The following is a 22865-nucleotide window of genomic DNA, read 5'->3' on the forward strand; positions in this document are numbered from 1 at the left end:
GATATAGTCAGTGAACTTGAGGACAGATAATAGAATTTACCCATTCTCAACACCAGAAGGATTTAGAAAAAAAAAAAAAAGAATGATTTCAGAGATATATGAATAACAAAATACCTAATGTCCATATCATTAAACCCCAGCAGGAGAGAGAGAAAGAGAAGGGTGAAAAATTATTCAAAAAACAATAAAAAGCATTACCAATTTGGCGAAAAAACATAATCCAAAAGTTTTTAAACGCTGGATAAATCCACAAATAAACCTGAATAAACCCCACATAATGCCCATCTTAACTAAATTAACAAAAAAGAAAAAAAAATATCTTAAAAGTACCCAGAGAAAAATGGTAACTTATCACTTTATAGGTGAACATCAATCCAGATGACAAAGGATACCTCACTGAAACATGAAGACCAGCAAGAAAATGGTCACAACCTTTTCAAGTAGATGACATTGCATGAAGCCTAGTCTCCAGTATCTGCAAAGAATTCTTCTCCTCCTTTTGCCAAACTACCTCCTTTCACAATATTGTTATTGTGAGCATAGACCGTATAATAGACAATTAAGGTGCAAGTATGCCTCAAAGTTCTGCCGTAGAGTTCCTAATTCTAATTGATATAATATAAATGTATGCTTGCCATTTTCTTGCTGAGTCTTTCATGCTTTCAGTCCGTGAGAGGCGTATCCTTTGTCATCTGGATTGATGTTCACCTATAAGTAAAGTGCCTACATTTTCTTCTGCGAGGGTAACATTTTAGATATTTTTCTTTCTTTTTTTGTTTCCAGAATTTAGTTAAGATGTGGCTTAGTTGTGTGGGTTTATTCAGGTTTATTTTGGATTTATCCAGCTTTTAAAAACTTTTGGATTATGTTTTTTCCCCAAATTGTAATGCTTTTTATTGTTTTTTGAATAATTTTTCACTCCTTCTCTTTCTCTTCTCTCCTGCTGGGGTTTAATGATATGGACATTAGGTATTTTGTTATTTCATATATCTCTGAAATCATTCTTTTTTTTTTTTTTCTAAATCCTTCCTGGTGTTGAGAATGGGTAAATTCTATTATCTGTCCTCAAGTTCACTGACTATATCTTTTGCCATCTCAAGTTTACTATTAAGCCCATTCAATCAAGCTTTTATTTTGTTATTGTATTGTTAAGTTCTGTAATTTCCATTTGGTTTTCTTCTACAACTTCTATTTCTTTGTTTAGATTTTTAATATTTTTTTATTTGTTTCAGGATAACTCACAATTACTGGTCAGAATATTTTTTTGATGGCTGCTTAAGCCCTTTTCAGATAACTCAAACCTCTGACTTACTTCACAGAGTCTGTTGTTTTTTGTCATTGGAGTTGAGATTTTCCTGGTTCTTGTTATGACAAATGATTACTTATTCTGGACATTTTGAATATTATACTTTGAGACCTGGATCTCATTTAATCATATTTTAGTAGACTATTAAAAAAAAACAAAAAACAAAAAACAGATGATGACTGCAGCCATGAAATTAAAAGAAGAAAAGCTATGACCAACCTAGATAGCATACTAAAAAACAGAAACATTACCAACAAAGGTCCATCTAGTCAACAGCTATGGTTTTTCCAGTGTCATGTATGGATGTGAGAGTTGGACTAGAAAGAAAGCTGAGTGCTGAACAATTGATGCTTTTGAATTGTGGTGTTGAAGAAGACTCTTGAGAGTCCCTTGGACTGCAAGGAAGTCCTACCAGTCCATCCTAAAGGAAATCAGCCCTGAATATTCATTGGAAGGACTGATGTTGAAGCTGAAACTCCAATACTTTGGCCACCTGATGCGAAGAACTGATTCATTGGAAAAGACCCTGATGCTTGGAAAGATTGAGGGCAGGAGGAGAAGTGGACAACAAAGGATGAGATGGTTGGATAACATCACCAACCCAATGGACATTAGTTTGAGTAGGCTCTGGGAGTTGGTGATGGACAGGGAAGCCTGCCATGTTTCAGTCCATGGGGTTGCAAAGAGTCAGACATGACTGAGCAACTGAATTGAACTGAATTTAGTAGACTTTTTCCCTCCAGAGGTATAGTGCAAAAGTTGGGTAGGGTGGAAGTTCAGCTCTTGTCTAGGCCCCTTTGATTTCTTTCTAGCAAAAGTAGGGCAACTATTTGTACTGCATCACTGTCTCTGAGTGTGGGTATAAACTCAACTCCTCACCGGGTTGTGCCGATACCATGGAGAAGGGAAGTGCAGGACTAACACCTCTATTTATTAAGGGTGGAAGTGTGAACTTGGCTACCAGCTGGGTCTTAATGACACCAAGGGAAGAGAATGGGGAGAAAGAGGCACCAAGTAGCATAACTTTCTCAACACCTAGATCCCTCTCTAATGGCTGAGAAGATATGGAGACTGAGCTCTCCACTGGAACCTACTGACAGCAGGTGAAGGCGGGTGGGCCTGAGTGCTGACTAGCTCTGCTTCCCATATTGTCTTTCAGTCTCAGGGCTGGTAGGTGCACATGTAAGTTGAGCTTCACTCTGGGTCTCACTGACACAGGGGCAGGAGGAAAGTAGAGAGCTAACTAGCCTGAATCATACCACTTTGTTCAGTACATTGCTGCTGGGTGAGGGTGGAGGCTGAGCTTGCCAACACTACCCTTACAGGGGAATTAGAGAGCTGCTGCCTGCTTCCATGAGAGAGGTGTGGAAGACTGGAAGCTCCCTGCTTGGCCATGCTGACACCAGTTAGCAGGGGAATGGAAGCAGAGTACTGTCTGCTTCTGCCAGGCAGAGGATGGAAGTTAATTACCTGCTTGGCCCTGCCAAAACTGATACCTCTGGCTAGGGAAATTAGAGCATGTTGCTTGCTTTTGGGGTAAATTGGATAGTCAGCTTCCTACTTGGCCTGTTGAAATTTCAGGGGTGGGGAAGGATAGGGATATGTGTAATTTTTCTGTTGATGTTTGGGTGGAGTAAAGTGGGTATTGTGAACAATATTTTCTTTTGTTAGGCCACCCTATTGCCAGTCATTTTGCTGGGGCTGAGGTGGAACAGGCTTTTCTTGGAGTTTTTGTTCTGTCTGTCCCTTTTGGAAATTTTGAGTTGGAGACTTCTCTCACACCCTTTTTGGGCTATATGAGAGATGATAAGGAAGTCCAGGGGCTCACCACTGTGTTATTCAAGTTGTGAGTTCCCCAGGATTTTTTTCCTTCCACATTTTTCTTTCTTTTCAGCATTCAGAGTTTTCCTATGTTTGCTTATTGTATTATGCTCAGGATTTTTTGGTTGTAAGAGGGAAGACCTGGGAATTATGGGGGTACTCTGTCTTGGCTAGAAGCTAGTCCATTGATTTTTAGCTCTCTAATATCTTTTAAATTAATTAATGTCTCACCATTAATGTCTGACCCAGTACAGCAACCTTAATGTTCATAAACTCCCCTATTCTTTGAACTATTGTGGTGGCTGTCTAATAAATATATATCGTGAGAGCATTTTTATAATACAAAAATAAGAGTATCCAAAAATATTACAAAGGATTCTTTTCTAAAAAAAATAGTTAAACACCCCCCCCCCCACTTCCAGTTATGCAAGGCAATCTGGAACATGCAGCTCAGGTACCAGTACTAGGGTTCCTAGGATTTGATGGCTTAACACTATATGGACAACATATCAGGTAATTCTAAATGCAGGCTGTTTCCCCAAACTTTAAAGTTATAAATTTTCTAATTCTAGTAGAAGATGAAGGGATCACTTCTACCTGAGGTATTCAGGGAAGCATTCATGCAGAAGCTTGGCTTTATGGAACAAGATAGGCAAACAACCAATATGAACAAATGTACAAAACATACTTGGGGTGGCAGCAGACTTGTTTGGTATGGTTTGTGCAGTTTTTCCTAATTAACGATAATTATCACTTTGGGTGCTTTTATAATATACAGATTAGTAGATCTCTGGATTAAAAAATTTGATTCAGTAGGTCTGAGTGGAGGTTCAGAATTCAGTGTTTTATAAAAGCATTTCAAGTGAGTTCAGGGAAATTTGGGAAATATAGAACTGAAGAGAAAATAATGTCAGATCAAGTTGGAATAGAAAGTAGATGCCATCATGATGATGTTTGAAAGAAAACAACAAAATTATGTAAAGCAATTATCCTTCAATTAAAAAATAAATAAATTTAAAAAGAGAAAGTAGGTACCAGATTATGTGAGGCTTTAAAAGCAAGGTAAAGGAACCCAGAATGTTGTTGCTGGATATGATGAATATTTAAGATTTGGAAGTCTATGACTCCCTTCTGGTCTTTACACTGGAAATGGTATATTATGAATGTGAATAGCATAGCTTAATACTTTGCTTACATTGGAAGAACTGTTAGGATTACCTGAACTCTGCAAAAATACATAGTGGCAGGAATGAGACCTTTAACTTCATAGCTCAAACAAGGGCCAGTGTAAATCAAGTGCATTGAATCTTCAGTTTGTCCCCACTCTAGTCTGTAATCAGTGATTTCTGCAACATTACATACAGGAATCTGAAAAATGCAACAAAAACAAAAAATTTAGCTCTTTCTATAAAGAGTCACTATACTCAATACTATGGAAAGTAACAATATGATCCTTTCAGTGTCAAAGCCTATAATCTATTAAATGGAATGAAATATAGACAAGTACAGAAAGAAACATAATGTTGAACACTATAATTAACATTAAATGGCTCAAATAAAATTAAGAGAAATGATTGGATAATCCAACATACTAGTGGGATCAAACACAAAGCTCAGTACTGTCTGGCTTTTATACAGGGGTGTGAACAGGTCAATCACTTATTATTATTTAAAAAAATTTATTGTAATATAGTTGATTTATAATGTTTCATTTCAGGTATACAGTAAAGTGATTCATATCTCTCTCTTTATATTTTTACATTCTCTTTCATTTTAGGTAATTATTTATTATTATCAGACTAAAGGTTTTTTGTTAATGCTAAAAATTCTCTGCTAGAATTTGGGAAAAAGGGAAGAAAAAATCAAAGATACCTAGGGGGCTTGATAACTAGGCCAATTCTTTTTGAGTTTGATTAGTTTGAAGGGGAAGATATTCAAATGGATGTACATTAAAAAAAAATCTTCATTACTTCACAGTCACATTTCTTATGTGTCATACTGTGGGTATATGCAAAAAGACTACCAGAGGTTTCCCAATGAAACTTTAAAAAAACTATAAATATATTTAATTTTACTATCTCTCATTTTAGTTTAAAAAATTCAATTGGTTGCATATTGATTGTCTCTTTGGTTTTCTAAATTTATTATCCTTCAAAAATATAAGATTTGGAAAGCAGGATTACCATAGCCTTAGCCTTTCTAATAGCACTAGCAACAGGTCTTAGGTGTGTTCTAAAACCATGGTCCAAGATTTATGGAACCCTAATCTAGACTCTGAATCCTTAGGAAGTTATAGACTTTAAAAGCAATTTCTAAACCAATTATTGTGCTTTTATATCACCAAAATTAATAAACTGATAACGTACTTCCCAACTAACAACAACACAGGTTGGACTCTTGCAGGTTAGCACAGGTATACCACATTGAGTAGGAGGGCTTGGGACTGGAGCAGTTTCACATGTCGCCGAATGAGATCCAGACTACAAATAAACACAAACAAACAAATAAGCAGACATATAAATGATTGTGCAGGGATGTTTACTCCCCACCTTGATAAGAAGTAGAAGCATGTATTCAGCCAAAGTGAAATGAACTACAAATGGTTAGCTGAACAATTTAGTATCCCCAGATTTATTTGTTGCTTTTAACCAGAAACTTAATTCTCTAGGAATGAATTTACTCACTGTGTCTCTCACTTCTGAGCCAGAGTGCCCTTGTGCATCATCTTGGTTACCAGTTGCCTTTTTGACATTTGTAAGTGCTTCAGAGTTTCCTTTTGAAGGAGAATTGTCTGTAAAAATATACAATTTTTTAAATTTTTCTTTTTTAATGGATGAAAAACTACAATTTTGTGTTGATTTCTGCCACACAACAATGCAAATCAGTCATAATTATATGTTTTTCAGTTGCCAAGTCATGTCCAACTGTTCACGACCCCATGGACTGCAGCATGACAGGCTTCAGTGTAATTATGCATGTACATATATATATATATATATACACACACACACACATATGTATGCCTTTCTGCTCTCTCCCCTCTCTCCTTTCCCCTCATTCCATCTCTCTGGGTCATCACAGAGTGCCAGGCTAGGCTCCCTGTGTTATTTAGCAACTTCTTACTATCTGAAAAATATACAAAATTAGCTTAAAAATTGCAAATTTTAAGGATGGTACTTAAAAACACAATATAATTTAAGAAGATATGTTAAACATATAACAGTTACTCTATGCTAAAGTAACAAAAAGTTCAAATTATACCAATTTGTGTTAGTTAACTTTTAATTCCTAGATATTAAAATTTTTTTGATCTTAATTACCAAGAAATAACTTTCTAGACATTATTTGATTTTACACTAAAAGAAAACCATTTATTCTGTTTTAATAGATTTAATATTGAGTTGGCCAAAATGCTCATTTATTTTCTGTAAGATGGCTCTAGTAGGGCTTCAGTTCAGTTCAGTTCAGTTCAGTCGCTCAGTTGTGTCCGACTCTTTGTGACCCCATGAATCGCAGTATGCCAGGCCTCCCTGTCCATCACCAATTCCCGGAGTTCACTCAAACTCATGTCCATCAAGTCGGTGATGCCATCCAGCCATCTTATCCTCTGTCGTCCCCTTCTCCTCCTGCCCCCAATCCCTCCCAGCATCAGAATCTTTTCAAATGAGTCAACTCTTCGCATGAGGTGACCAAAGTACTTGAGTTTCAGCTTCAGCATCATTCCTTCCAAAGAACACCCAGGACTGATCTCCTTTAGAATGAACTGGTTGGATCTCCTTGCAGTCCAAGGGACTCTCAAGAATCTTCTCCAACACCACAGTTCAAAAGCATCAATTCCTCGGCACTCAGCTTTCTTCACAGTCCAACTCTCACATCCATACATGACCACAGGAAAAACCATAGCCTTGACTAGACGGACCTTTGTTGAGAAAGTAATGTCTCTGCTTTTCAATATGCTATCTAGGTTGGTCATAACTTTCCTTCCAAGGAGTAAGCGTCTTTTAATTTCATGGCTGCAATCACCATCTTCAGTGATTTTGGAGCCCCCCAAAATAAAGTCTGACACTGTTTCCACTGTTTCCCCATCTATTTGCCATGAAGTGATGGGACCAGATGCCATGATCTTAGTTTTCTGAATGTTGAGCTTTAAGCCAACTTTTTCACTCTCCTCTTCCCCTTTCATGAAGAGGTTTTTTAGTTCCTCTTCACTTTCTGCCATAAGGGTGGTGTCATCTGCATATCTGAGGTTATTGATATTTCTCCTGGCAATCTTGATTCCAGCTTGTGCTTCTTCCAGCCCAGCGTTTCTCATGATGTACTCTGCATATAAGTTAAATAAGCAGGGTGACAATATACAACCTTGACGTACTCCTTTTCTTATTTGGAACCAGGCTGTTGTTCCATGTCCAGTTCTAACTGTTGCTTCCTGACCTGCATATAGGTTTCTCATGAGGCAGGTCAGGTGGTCTGGTATTCCCATCTCTTTCAGAATTTTGCACATTTTATTGTGATCCACATAGTCAAAGGCTTTGGCATAGTCAATACAGCAGAAATAGATGTTTTCTGGAACTCTCTTGCTTTTGCGATGATCCAGCGGATGTTGGCAATTTGATCTCTGGTTCTTCTGCCTTTTCTAAAACCAGCTTCAACAAGAGCTTAGCTGCCTTTAATTTCATTGAAAACAAATTTGTAAGCTTGTATTGTAACAGCTATCATGCCAGCATGCATTTAAAAAAATTTAATGAAATTGGTGAGTTTTTGTATCTATTTTAATGTTGAAGATGGAAGAAAAAAGCAACGTTTCAGCACATTTTGATTTATTATTTCAAAAAAGGTAAGAACACCAAAAAAGATTTGTGAAGTATATGGAGAAGATGCTGTGGCTGATTGAACACATCAAAAGTGGTTTGTGAAGTTTCTTATTTGAGATTTCTTCCTCAATGATGCTCCATAGTTGGTAGATCAGCTGGAGTTGATAAGGATCAAATTGAAACATTAATTGAGAACAATCAATGTTATACCTTGTGGTAGATAGCTGACATACTCCAAATATCCAAATGAAGTTTTGAAAATCATTCACACGAGCTTGGTTATGTTAATCGCTTTGATGTTTGGGGTCCACAAAAGTTAAGCGAAAAAAACCTTGATCATAATTCCTCACGTGATTCTGTATTTAAACATAATGAAAACATTCTGTTTTAAAAACAAATTGTGATGGGTGATGAAAAGTGGATACTGTACAATAACGTGGAATGGAAGAGATCATGAGGTAAGTGAAATGAACCACCATCAACCACATCAAAGGCGTCTTCATCCAAAGAAGGTGATGTTGCGTACATGGTGGGATTGGAAGGGAGTCCTGTATTATGAGCTCCTCTGGCAAGCCAAACGATTAATTCCTATAAGTACTGCTCCCAATTAGACCAACTAAAAGCCACACTTGATGAAAAGCACCGGAATTAATAAACAGGAAACATATAATCTTCCATCAGTATAACATAAGACTACATGTTTTTTGATGACCAGGCAAAAACAGTTACAGCTTGTCTGGGAAGTCCTAATTCATCTGCTATATTTACCAGACATTTCACCTTCAGATTTCCATTTATTTCAGTGTTTATAAAATTCTCTTAATGAAAAAAATTTTCAATTCCTTGGAATACTGTAAAAGACACCTGGAACAGTCTTTTGCTCAAAAAGAAATTTTTGGGAAGATGGAGTTATGAAGTTGCCTGAAAAATGGCAGAAGGCAGTAGAAGAAAACGGTGAACATGTTGTTCAATTAAGTTATTGGTAAAAATGAAAAATGTGTCTTTAATTTTTACTTAAAACCAAAGAAACTTTTTGGCCAACTGAATATATCAATATAAAAATCAGAAGTTACAAAACAGGAAATTTAAGTCAGTAATTCAAATCACAGAAGAAGCCTTACTGCATTGGATGTTGGTTTCTTTGGACTGCACTTTACCATTCAAGGGTGGAGGACGGCAAGATGCAGGAGAAAGATTAGGTGTCTGAACAGTCAATATATCTGAGGGCTAAGAAAAATACAAAGTACCTTATGGCTACTGAATTCAAGTTTAGTTTTGTAAAACGTTTAGTAATATTATACAATTCATTTCAATACTCAATTTAAAAACTTTTCTTTCTCTCTTTTCTCACCTGGCTATGGCCTATAGGTGAAGTGCAAAAGACTCTTAATTTATATGTAGTACCAGGTTGCAGGTGATTGTATAGAAATTCCCTTGCGGTTCCATTGTAGATTATGTTCCAGAGATTCACTGAAGGGATAGAAGTAAATTTGTCCAATTATTATAGGTAGCTTATACATCTTATCTCATGTATATACCATTTTGGAAGTTAACTACTGTCCAATCACCTACTTACAGTAATTAATTATATTCTCCATAGAATTAACCATAAAATAATACTAGATCAGTTAGTAAATATGATTTGTTATCAAAAACTGGAGAAATCCAAGTAAGTTCTGGGGTTTAGTTAATAGTATTATACCAGTGGCAATTTCCTGGCTTTGATAATTGCTCTATGATATTGCACTAAGATATTAATATTAGAAGAAGCTAAGTGAAGGTTGCACATGGGAATTCTCTATACTATTTTTTGCAGCTTCTAGGAAAGTCGAAAATTATTTCAGAATGAAACATTAAAAAATCATGATGCCTTACCATCCAAATTCTCCCTAACTTCTAAACTGTAACTTGAAATGTTTGTCCCACCATTATCTTCGGGTGGTTCTGAAAAAGAGAAATAAAATTAAAATTATTCTTAAGTAAACTTAAAAGTCTTTCATTGCAATGTTATCTCATAAATTAAGATTTTTCATGGAAGAAAAATGCAAACATCAAACTTAACAGGATATTAATATTCAGATATTAATAAAGATCATAAGAACATAATCAAATTACATTGTTAAAATGTTACTTTAGTAACATTTTAAAGTTATTTGCAAGAGACTGAAATGCTAATTGTATGTACCTTAAAGTGGATTTTTCCAGTTTAGAGGCAAAATAATTTGTATAATATCCTCTCAAGTTGATATTTATCATCAGCGTGTCCTAATTACTGCATCTATATTAGATATAATCTTACTTGTAATAACCATAATTTTAAAGGCTCATATAAAGTTCAGTAATTTGTTCATATATGAATTAATGAGATAGCAATAGAGAACTAGAAAAAAGAACATAGTTTATAATGGAACATTTATATGGTAAAATATTTAACACACAAATGGTTAAGAGACTACTTTGTTAAGTTGAGGGCAATTAGAGGAAGATTTTTTTCTCAATAGTTAATATTTAGAGTAAGTTTTAAAATAGAAAAACATTACTTACCCCATCCAATTTTTACTCTGTGTGCATGGATCTTTCCCTTTATATATGGTTTTTTAGGGGATCCAGGCTTATCTGGACAGGTAGCATATTTTACTTCTCTACTAGGGTTGCTTATTCCTTCTGTATTGCACACAAAGATCTGCTTGAGTAAAAGAGAATACTTTGGTTGACGATTGGAAATAAACGTGTGATTTGAAAATGTGCAGTTTGCAAATAACACTGTAAAGCAAGTTACTTGAAAATTTCTGAGAACTGAATACAAAAAGGTTTCATTTCAACCCCCAAAGACACTCATTTTTATCTTTAGTGAAGTGTATACTTTTATATTAAAATATGATACAAGTTATAAATTATATCCACATACCCTGAACTTGTATGTAGTACTTCTCTGAAGGTTTCTTATAGTGCATAAAAGATCTTCTCCGTTGTATTGAGGTTTAAAACCCAACCCCTGGAAATGAAAGACAATGGATTTAGGGATGAGACAGGCCTGGGTTCAAGTTCCAAATTCAACTTATTTTCCATCTGGATGGTCCTGACAAAGCCCTTAGACTCTGAAATTCAGTTTCTCTGTATTAAAAAAATAGAGATAATTTCTACTTTAAAGGGCTCCTTTTTTCAGGATGTAACGAGATAATGCGTATGAAGGCACTTAACATATTACACAAAAATCTAATTAGTTATTTTATTTAAAATGTGGTAAAATATACATAACATAAAAGTTACAGTTGCTTTTTAAGTTGACTAGTCTATTCAGTATAGACTTGAAAGTTCGAAACGAAATGAAACAATTTCCCCTCCACCCACATCAAAGATTCAGGGAGGTGAGGAAATGGCTTGCCCTGGTGAAGTATGTAGGAGAGCTGTGTGACCATGCAAGTTTGTCCAGGATAGGTGCAAAGTTGAAGAACTAACACACTTCTCTGAGTCTCTGTTTTGTTGTTATGGCTGTTGCTGCTTCTAACTTATTTGTAGGAACTTGGGCACCTTAAGATCTCCCTGTATAGGCTTGCTTAACCTTGGCTCTGCACTGGTCCCACCCAGAACACTGAGACTCAGGAATTATGTACTTTGATCAAAGTAAGTTAATTAAATTAATAAAATCTTATTTTTTTCAGAGTAAAATGCATATAAAATATACCTAAGACTGAAGTTGAAGATTAAAGGATATGAAAGAAAAACTTACCAATCCTGCTTCCTCCATTTCTAGTACATAAGTAAGACTGTCATTTGGATTTGTGTTAGTTGGGGCACACCATTCTAGTGACAAATTACAGACTCCCGCTTCTTTCAGCTTAGGGGGTGAAGGTGTTGGAGGCATAGTTCCTGATGTGTGGAAGACTGCTATTTCACTGAAATCACTGAAAAATAAATGAAGATGGAAAAATTAGTTTCAAGTTCTTATTGAAGTATAGACTTTTAAATATTGTAGTAGTTCAATGTACCTCAAGCCGAACTTATTTTTTGCAGCTAATCTGAATGAATATTTTGTAGAAGCATTCAGTTTAAGGATCTTGTGCTGTTTCATGGTACCTATATAGCAAGTTTTGAAGTCTTCACCTTTGCCCTTAATAATATACATAAAATATTAGAACATTATAAAATATTTCAAATAAAAATCATAATATTAATAATTTACAAATAAGTGCTTTAAAAAAGTTAAACTGCTTACCTCATCCCATTCCAAAAGGAAGCTGTTTATTTTGGAACCATTACCATTGGAACCCTAAAAATATCAGAAAGATAAAACTATGATGAGCTATTTTTACACAGTATACCCACCCACCCACACACACGTATACATGACTAAAGTAAAAGAAATCACTGTAAAAGTAATCTGTTTGCATTTTATTTTTGAAGTAATTCAGATATTAAAGTTAAAATGTACTTTTTACAGTCTATAGGACATGCCAAATTTTATGTTTTGTTGTGCTTCCTAAATTTTATGCAAGGAAGAAAGTTAGTACTCAAAGTAAATTGAGAGGAAGACTTATTGGTAGCCACAATTACAAATGTATTTAGGTTATAGAAATTGACATTTCAACTTTCATTAGTTATTGAAATTCTGATTGACATTTATCATTTACTTGATGCTCTATATAGACAGAAAGAGAAAGATGATTATGGAGATGGAAAAGTGCTAGGGAAATAGGTCAGATGAAGCATGCAAAATTTCATATTTAACATTCAAGACAAAGTAGAAAGAATGTTTTTAAATTAAAAAACATTTTGAGGTAGTTTTGGCAATAAAATTCTTACTTTCCACTGTAAATTCAGGCTGCTCTTGGATCGGTTAATCAGTTTGGGTTCAAGTGGAGGGTCTGGTTTGCAACCTGGAGTTGTGAAGCTAACCACTTTAGACACAGTTCTGTGTGCTGAGCCTCTTACAGTTGTAATTCTAAAAATGTAATGACAATTGTTGTAAGCATTCAAATATTTATCCTAACATATGTACTAAATTGCATACTTGAGTTTCCAGATACATTTCTTAGGAGCTAATTATAAAAAAATTTCCAACTGAACAAAGCTATATCCTTGCAAAGAAACCACCCTCTTACCTGTTTTAAATGAAAGACAGTGAACTAATGCTGGATTTGTAGGGGCTTGTTTTGAAACTTGAACGAAAGACCACTCTGTTAGCAAGTAGCAAGGCTGACTATAGGAATTATAGGTAGTGAACTGATACAGACTCAAGAGTGGGACTGGCTATATGATGGAGGGAGATTGTGTAGGGTGGAGTGCTTACCTTACAAAATACACCATGAATGGCTGTAGATCAAGTAGAGTAAATGTAAATTCATCACCGCTGTGGAGATAACCTTTGATTATAACAGATCTTACACACATTTAAAAGCTAAGTAACAATCTTAATCTTATATATTCAACTGATAATGAAGCACAATTCTCCTTGAAGTTTAGATAATTTTAACAGATCTTATAAGAATGCAAAATATGTGATATTAATAATTCAAAATTCTTTATTTGCATGCCAAGTTAATATATCTCTAGGAAGTGGAATTTTATTTTATTGCTACAGCTTCTTCACACGGTAATAATACAGATTTGTCTTTAGCTTATTTTAAATTATGTTCACATGAAAAGCCTCAAAGACACCATGCATCATGCAATTTATTTGTTCACACAGAGCAGTCTTTTGGGGGTGGCCACCTATCTGCTACAGTGGATAGAGTGGCTGTGCTCCTATAGCTACATCTTCCTGAGCAAATACTCATAAGAACTTTGGTGTACTCTACCACCTCAAGGAGCTTCCTGAGCTTCTAAACCCTGAAATAGCCTCTGAAAAGAGCTAAAAGATTATTACTTCTAAGCAAAGACCTATGCTTCTAAGTGAAGGTCTCTCAAGGTTGTAGGGTGATAAGAGGAATAGACAAAGTATATATATTTTTAAAAAACAATGACTTTTGTGGAATACATAATATCAGAAAAAGACTATTATGTAAATTCAAGCAAAACAATTTTATACATAGCTTTTCATCACATTTTACATCTTTTCATCACTCTACTCAATATAGAAGATTGTGTATTATAATTTTTAAATTAAAATTTCTAGTCGTTAATTATAAAAGAAATAAAACTTTACATAATTACATTTAAATTTTCACTTTGAGTCTCTGAATAGATGACAAATTCTAGCAAATAAAATTTAAGATGTTTATGATTTTTAAGGTGCTGTAAGACAGCTCGAGATCTCTGACTTATTTCTTGCCTAGTTGTTTAGTAGGCAGAAGAACTTCTCTTTCTTTCCTGTGTAGGATTTCCTTTTCATTGTGCCTCTCTCATCTTGTTCTCTTTCAGACTGCATGTCCCTATCCAGTTGAGAAGGTGTTGGAAGTGTTTGGTTATGCTCTTACTGTGTACTCCATTGTATTCTCTCTAGTCCTGGTTCTATCTTCTAAGCACTTTCCTAAACTCGTTCTCCTGCTATCATGTGCTGAGTGCTCAGTTGCTCAGTCATATCTGACTCTTTGCGACCCCATGAACTGTAGCCCATCAGACTCCTCTGTTTAAGGGATTTCCCAGGCGAGAAGACTGGAGTGGGTTGTCATTTCCTTCTCCTTATGCTACCATAGTTCCACATTATAATGAGTGCCTGTAATGAAATTCCCGGGAAAGCTCGAGTCTTATATTTCCATTGCAATGCAACTTCCTCCCTTGTGTACACAAAGGCCTACCATCATGCTTCCTTAAGTGAAAAAAGAGAAGGGAGAATTAGAGGAAATCTTTTCTTCCCCAAGTCTAAACTTGTCATATAAGACATCTGTAAACTGAAGAGAATGGAGCAGTTGATACCTAAGATTCCCTTCAGCTCTAAAATACCTATGATTCAATGAATTTTGTGAACTGACCCGGCAACCTACCACCACTTATAAAACTATTTCTGTAGAAAATTACACCCAAAGCTTGAAAAAAAAACCTGCAGAAAAATCTTTAGTTCTTAGCTTAGGTATAAGCTAAGGTTTAGAGAGCATATTTGAGTTGAACTATGAGAAAAGAGAGATGATTAAAAAGAGACTTACGTATATACATTTGTGTATTTTCCATTTTTACCACTGTTAGATATTGCTAATTCAAATGTTACAGGGGATTTAGTATGATTGCATTTCTCAGAACCATGTGTCTTCCATGAAATAACAGCGGAGCTTGTCTGAATATTGGAAACCTAAAACAAATAACAAGAATTCAAGGAGGATACTTAAAAATTATAATTTGTAATTTATGGTGTAATCTTTCCATAAACCTTGTTTGATGCTAAGTATATCATTCTTTTCATATTAGGTGCTTAAATACTGTGACTAAACAATGAGCTATTAATATTATCTTTAACAATGCCACACTGGATCTTTATGTACTTAACAGCTAAAGAAGATTATGAAATTATATCCAGGTAAAGGCTTCAAATTAAAATTGTGCTAGGGAAGAATATCAGTGAATTTTCATGTTTTACAGTGACAAAGCAAATGAAAATAAATACTTAAATAGTCTCTTTAGTTACTTACTACAGGTTTCTCAATGCTGAAACAGCAAGACTTTCCATGTTCTGTTCTGCATTCTAAAAGTAGAAAAACAACCCCCCAAAAATATTACATTGGCAAAAACAAGATAAAGGTAGATGCCCATTACCCAACTACAAATATATCATCACCAAGAGATCTACTAACACCTATTAGCAATCTAATGGAGTATTACTCAGCCGTTAAAAAGAATTCATTTGAATCAGTTCTGATGAGATGGGTGAAACTGGAGCCATTTATACAGAGTGAAGTAAGCCAGAAAGAAAAACACCAATACAGTATACTAACACATATATATGGAATTTAGGAAGTTGGCAATGACGACCCTGTATGCAAGACAGGAAAAAAGACACAGATGTGTATACCAGACTTTTGGACTCAGAGGGAGAGGGAGAGGGTGGGATGATTTGGGAGAATGGGAATTATAACATGTATACTGTCATGTAAGAATTGAATCGCCAGTCCATGTCTGACGTAGGGTGCAGCTTGCTTGGGGCTGGTGCATGGGGATGACCCAGAGAGATGTTGTGGGGAGGGAGGTGGGAGGGGGGTTCATGTTTGGGAACGCATGTAAGAATTAAAGATTTTAAAATTAAAAAAAAATAAAAAATTAAAAAAAAAGTTTTTAAAAAAGAAAGCAGTCTAAAACATATGCCATTAAATAAACTCTAACAAAAGGTGAACTAAAGTTCTCAATTTAAGTAAAATCATGTGAACTTTTTAGGATGATAGAGTAATTTTCAATGTTTTACTGGCAGATAACTAGAAACAATTATGTGATACATATATAAGATACCTGACATGTTTTGCATGAAGATGGTCATTTCTCCATAATTTAAAAAGGCAGCCTAATTGTGGTTTTATTAAGAATTGGGAAGTAAGGGTACAAAAAAGGCAACCGGAAATGGAAGCAGAAAATGGCACCTAGATATTTAAAATGCCCTGAGACTCCTAACATTAGGATGCCTGTTCACTGGCGACAGAACCAAAATCCTCACCTTACCTTTTTCTGCAGTATTTGATGATAGACTCTTGCTTTGTTTTCCACCTGGTTTCTGCTTGATGTCTTCGCTTCCTGGGTTGATGCATTTGTTTCCATGACTAATTTCAACATGAGCACTAGCAGTGTTGGAAGTGCTGGTTGCATTGGCTGTATTGAGAGCAACTTCAGTGGCAGAAGTACTTGGAGCACTTTCAGAGATGGGAGGGTTGGGAGCACTGTCAGGAATGGAAGAGCTTGGAGTACTGTCAATAGGTGGTGGTGTGGGAGTGCTGTCAGAGGTGGAAGTCTTGGAGGCATAATTAGTGCTGGAAGGGCTCTGAACATTATTTTCACTGGTGGAAGGGTGCAGATCAGTGTCTGTGGTGGAAATATTAGAAGCATGGTCAATGGAAGAATTCAAGGGAGTATTGTCAGTAATATAAGTGCTTGGAGGGTGGTCAACAGTGTCAGTACTGGGAGTATTGTCAGCAGTGTAAATGTTCAGAGCATTGTTCACAGTGCAGGTACTCAACGTGTCTTTGGTAGTATAAGTGCATGGAACATTGTCTACAGTGTAAGTGCTGGAAGTATTGTCCACAGTGTAGGTGCTTGAAGTATTGTCCACAGTGTAGGTGCTTGAAGTATTGTCAACAGTGCAGGTGCTTGGAGCATAGTCCACAGTGTAAGTGCTCAGAGTACCAGGAATATTGGAAAAATCATTAGCTTGGTTCAAAAGCAGTGAGGTGTTGGTAATCATACAGCTATTTTTGTGTCCATCAATCTGGCTTTCTTGCATTTCTTTCTTCATATGTTCTTCCATTTCACCAGCCCTTTCATCAAGTTGGTTATAATTTGCTCTCCCATGGGAATAGGTTTCTAAAAGAATAATGAATACTGCTTAATAATTACAATAATTACATATCTCAAAACCTTTTAAATCTTTTTCAAACCACCAAAAGCACTCATAAACCATGCTTTACTTAGAAAAAGTCTGCTTTGCTTTAATACAGATGTTAATGTGTGTATTTATGTACTGAAGTATACAGAAAGAAAACATGAGCAAATACAGATAGTATTTTCCTAGGGAGTAACTCTACTTCCAAACTTTAAGGTTTTAAGATGATTATAATGTGTCTTTTATAATACCACTGTATGCCATTAACAATGAAAACATTCCTTTATGATTTGTCAATATGATTCTATAGATCCAGTCAGTAAAATAAATATCATAAATTACATGTTAAGTCAAAGTACAAACATTTATAGAAAATTCTTTTTATGGGCATTTTGCATAAGACATAAACCAATGCCTCTTATTATCCATCATAATATATATGCATGAAATGCAATTTATTGAAATATGTCTTCTACTTTTTAAATTTTAATAGTTGCCCACAGCTGTTAATTTTAACAAACTAAAAAATCTCCTGTTTAAGAATATTATATACTACCATGCTGCTCATGATATATAAATGCTGCTGGTGGTGGTGGCAGTGGTGGTGGTGGTGGCAATGGTGGTGGTGGCAGCAGTGGTGGTGGTGGCAGTTGCTGCGGCACAGGCTCTTGAATGTAAGGTGGCAGAAATTCCCCTTGAGATGTGGGATATATCAGTTGAGTGGCTTGTGGATACATAAAAGTTGGTGCTATGAGGTGTGATACTTGTACAGGAGCAGACGTGGTCGTGTAGTAGTCGGTTGTCTGAGGCACAATGATAATTTTTCGAATCCCATTTTCTTCCACCACCTAAGATGGAAAACAGAGTCATAAACATATTAGAATCCATAAAAATCAGAATTTTCCTACTATGTTATAGATTTTTATTCTATGCTCTAAAACCATAAAGGATCAAACACCAATAATGAAGTAAAACTATGTCAAGTGGGAGGCAAGATATTTCTTCCTTTTCTATACATTTTTTAAAAAAATGTAACTTTTGACAATAGATAATATATTGTCATGGTTCAAAACCATAATGTATTAAAAATACATGAAAAGTTTCCCTCCTAAACCTTATTTCCCTCCAGTAGATTACTACTGTTCTTGGTTTCTTATGAAAACTTCCAGAATTTCTTTATGCCTTACAAGCAAATAAGGATACAGATTCTTGCTTTTCCTCCTTAAATTACATACAAGTAGCATTATTTGCACATTCTATAGTTTGTTTTTTACACATAGAAATATAACTTGAAGATCTTTCTATATCATACATAGGGCTTCCCCCTCCCCCCCCCTTTTTTTCCATTGCTGCTTATTTGCTTAGTGATCTATTATCTCGTTAAATGGATATACTTCAACAGTCCTCCAATGACAGGCTTGTGGGTTGTTTCCAGCCTTTTGTGATTACAAACAGTATTATAACAAATAATTCTTTTATTTGCTATTTGTTACATTTTACATTTTATTTGTTACATTTATTATTCCACATTTATAAAAATACATCTTTGGATAAATTCCACAATGTAGAACTGCTGGATGAAAGGGTACATACATTTATATTTTTGTTAGACATTGCCTAAATAGATAATTCCATTTAGAATTAAACCATACTATATTGACTTTTGGGCTTCCCTGTTAGCTCCGCTGGTAAAGAATCTGCCTGCAATGCAGGAGACCCCCAGTTCGATTCCTGGGTAACGAAGTTCCCCTGGAGAAGGGATAGGCTAACCACTCCAGTCAGTATTCTTGGGCTTCCCTGGTGGCTCAGATGGTAAAGAATCCACCTGCAATGTGGGAAACCTGGGTTCGATCCCTGGGTTGGGAGGAGCCCCTGGAGGAGGGCATGGCAACCCACTCCAGTATTCCTGCCTGGAGAATCCCCATGGACAGAGGAGCCTGCAAAGCTATAGTCCATGGGCTTGCGAAGAGTCGGACATGACTGAGTGACTAAACACACATACACATATTGACTTTACTATGTTCTTGATCTCCACAGCCAAGCAATAGAAAAAGACATATTCTCAATTGTAAAATTTCTGAGGCCATGTAATATCCTATTAATCTCTATAGGAGCCAAAGCCCTCTGCCCATTTTAGGTACTTGATAAACATATGAGGAAGTTTTAAAAAGTGCCCATTGTAGGCTGCCATCACAAAGTCTACAAGCAATAAATGCTGGAGAGTGTGTGGAGAAAAGGGAACCCTCTTACACTGTTGGTGGGAATGAAAACTAGTACAGTCACTATGAAGAACAATGTGGAGATTTCTTAAAAAAAAAACTGGAAATTGAACTGCCGTATGACCCAGCAATCCCACTTCTGGGCATACACACTGAGGAAACCAGAACTGAAAGAGACACATGTACCCTACTGTTCATTGAAGCACTGTTTACAACAGCTAGGATATGGAAGCAACTTAGATGTTCATTGGCAGACTAATGGATAAGCAAGTTGTGGTACATATACACAATGGACTATTACTCAGCTATAAAAAAGAATGCATTTGAGGCAGTTCTAATAAGGTGGATGAAACTGGAGCCTATTATACAGAGTGAAATAAGTCAGAAAGAAAAACACCAATGCAGTATATTAAAGCATATATGTGGAATTTAGACAGATGGCAATGACAACCCTATATGCAAGACAGCAAAAGAGACATAGATGTAAAGAACAGACTTTTGGACTCTGTGGGAAAAGGCAAGGGTGGGATGATATGAGAGAATGGAATTGAAAGGTATATTACCATATGTAAAATAGATGACCAGTGCAAGTTCAATGCATGAAGCAAGGCACACAAAGCTGGTGCTCTGGGACAACCCAGAGGAATGAGGTGGGGAGGGAGGAGGGAGGGCGGTTCAGGATGGTGGGACACATGACATATACACCCATGGTTGATTCATGTCAATGTATGGCAAAACCCATCACAATATTGTAAAGTAATTAGCCTCCATATAAAATAAATAAATGAATTTTTAAAAAAGTGCCCTTGTAGTCTGACAACTGACAATGAAATACTACTGAACTAAAAATACTAAGTAATTTTAGGGAATAATGCCCACAACTGTCAGAAGCCTTTACAGTAGCAATTGTAATAGATAATTAAGACTGGTTAAAATATATAGAAACAAACAAAAACAATGAAGTATTAATGAATATGAAGAGATCCAAATTTATTAGATGAATAAGGCATTATTTACAAGACAGTCTAGAGAGCGGTCATGATCAGGAGTGGTGGCTGAGAGGAGCTACCACACGTCCAAGGTCAGGAGTGGCAGCCGAGAGGAGCTACCCCGCATCCAGGGTCAGGAGTGGCGGCTGTGAGGAGATATCCAACGTCCAAGGTAAGGAGCAGTGGTTGTGCTTTGCTAGAGCAGCTGTGAAGAGATACCCCATGTCCAAGGTAAGAGAAACCCAAGTAAGACTGTAGACTCTGAGAGAGGGCTTCAGAGGGCAGATAGACTGAAACCACAGTCACAGACAACTAGCCAATCTGATCACACGGACCACAGCCTTGTCTAACTCAATGAAACTAAGCCATGCTGTGTGGGGTCACCCAAGACAGACGGGTCATGGTGGAGAGGTCTGACAGAAAGTGGTCCACTGGAGAAGGGGATGGCAAACCACTTCAGTATTCTTGCCTTGAGAATCCCATGAACAGTATGAAAAGGCAAAAAGATAGGGCACTGAAAGATGAACTCCCCAGGTCGGTAGGTGCCCAATATGTTACTGGAGATCAGTGGAGAAATAACTCTAGAAAGAATGAAGGGATGGAGCCAAAGCAAAAACCACATCCAGCTGTGGATGTGACTGGTGATAGAAGCAAGGTCCGATGCTGTAAAGAGCAATATTGCATAGGAACCTGGAATGTCAGGTCCATGAATCAAGGCGAATTGGCAGTGGTCAAACAGGAGATGGCAAGAATGAACATCGGCATCCTAGGAATCAGTGAACTAAGATGGACTGGAATGGGTGAATTTAACTCAGATGACGATTATATCTACTACAGTGGGCAAGAATCCCTTAGAAGAAATGGAGTAGCCATCATAGTCAACAAAAGAGTCTGAAATGCAGTACTTGGATGCAATCTCAAAAATGACAGAATGATCTCTGTTCGTTTCCAAGAGCAGCAAACCATTCAATATCACAGTAATCCAAGTCTATGCTCTGACCAGTAACGCTGAAGAAGCTTAAGTTGAACGGTTCTGTGAAGACCTACAAGACCTTTTAGAACTAACATCCAAAAAAGATGTCTTTTTCATTATAGGGGACTGGAATGCAAAAGTAGGAAGTCAAGAAACACCTGGAGTAAAAGGCAAATTTGACCTTGGAGTACAGAATGAAGCAGGGCAAAGGCTAATCGAGTTCTGCCAAGAGAACACACTGGTCATAGCAAACACACTCTTCCAACAACACAAGAGAAGACTCTACACATGGACATCACCAGATGGCCAACACCGAAATCAGATTGATTATATTCTTTGCAGCCAAAGATGGAGATGCTCTATACAGTCAGCAAAAACAAGACTAGGAACTGATTGTGGCTCAGATCTGCTGCTGCTGCTAAGTCACTTCAGTCGTGTCCGACTCTGTGTGACCCCATAGACGGCAGCCCACTAGGCTCCCCCGTCCCTGGGATTCTCCAGGCAAGAACACTGGAGTGGGTTGCCATTTCCTTCTCCAATGCATGAAAGTGAAAAGTGAAAGGGAAGTTGCTCAGTCGTGTCTGACTCTTAGCAACCCTATGGACTGCAGCCCACCAGGCTCCTCCACCCATGGGATTTGCCAGGCAAGAGTACTGGAGTGGGGTGCCATTGCCTTCTCCAGTGGCTCAGATCATGAACTCCTTATTACCATATTCAGACATAAATTGAAGAAAGTTGGGAAAACAACTATACCATTCAGGTATGACCTAAATCAAATGCCTTTTGATTATACAGTGGAAGTGAGAAATAGATTTAAGGGACTAGATCTGATAGACAGAATGCCTGATGAACTATGGACAGAGGTTCATGACATTGCACAGGAGACTGGGATCAAGACTATCCCCAAGAAGAAGAAATGTAAAAAAGCAAAATGGCTGTCTGAGGAGGCCTTACAAATAGCTGTGAGAAGAAGAGAAGTGAAAAGCAAAGGAGAAAAGGAAAGCTATATACATTTGAATCCAGAGTTCCAAAGAATAGCAAGGAGAGATAAGAAAGCCTTCCTCAGTGACCAGTGCAAAGAAATAGAATGGGAAAGACTAGAGATCTCTTCAAGAAAATTAGAGATACCAAAGGAACATTTCATGCAAAGATAGGCTCAGTAAAGGACAGAAATGGTAGGGGCATAACAGAAGCAGAAGATATTGAGAAGAGATGGCAAGAATATACAGAAAACTGTACAAGAAAGATCTTCATGGCCCAGATAATCACGATGGTGTGATCACACACCTAGA

At 36.6% G+C, this 22865-nt stretch overlaps 1 protein-coding gene across 1 annotated transcript in view; it reads right to left on the reverse strand.

Annotated features, from left to right (window-relative positions):
* Positions 1–654: 654 nt before the first annotated feature.
* The window catches only part of LOC102178713 (fibronectin type III domain containing protein 3C1-like), a 30098-nt gene continuing 7887 nt past the window's right edge, over positions 655–22865 (reverse strand). The window contains exons 5-22 of the mRNA XM_018043617.1: positions 18026–18240; positions 16519–17354; positions 15501–15553; positions 15021–15163; positions 13229–13288; positions 12742–12880; positions 12155–12208; positions 11928–12049; positions 11669–11843; positions 10847–10933; positions 10483–10621; positions 9814–9882; positions 9290–9408; positions 9060–9165; positions 5812–5918; positions 5494–5607; positions 4346–4495; positions 655–708 (exon numbers count right to left, since the gene is read on the reverse strand). Coding sequence (XP_017899106.1) covers positions 655–708; positions 4346–4495; positions 5494–5607; positions 5812–5918; positions 9060–9165; positions 9290–9408; positions 9814–9882; positions 10483–10621; positions 10847–10933; positions 11669–11843; positions 11928–12049; positions 12155–12208; positions 12742–12880; positions 13229–13288; positions 15021–15163; positions 15501–15553; positions 16519–17354; positions 18026–18240 — 2742 coding nt within the window. The remainder of the gene's footprint in view (positions 709–4345; positions 4496–5493; positions 5608–5811; positions 5919–9059; positions 9166–9289; positions 9409–9813; positions 9883–10482; positions 10622–10846; positions 10934–11668; positions 11844–11927; positions 12050–12154; positions 12209–12741; positions 12881–13228; positions 13289–15020; positions 15164–15500; positions 15554–16518; positions 17355–18025; positions 18241–22865) is intronic.

Source organism: Capra hircus (assembly GCF_001704415.2).
Source record: "Capra hircus breed San Clemente chromosome X unlocalized genomic scaffold, ASM170441v1, whole genome shotgun sequence".
NCBI lineage: Eukaryota > Metazoa > Chordata > Mammalia > Artiodactyla > Bovidae > Capra > Capra hircus.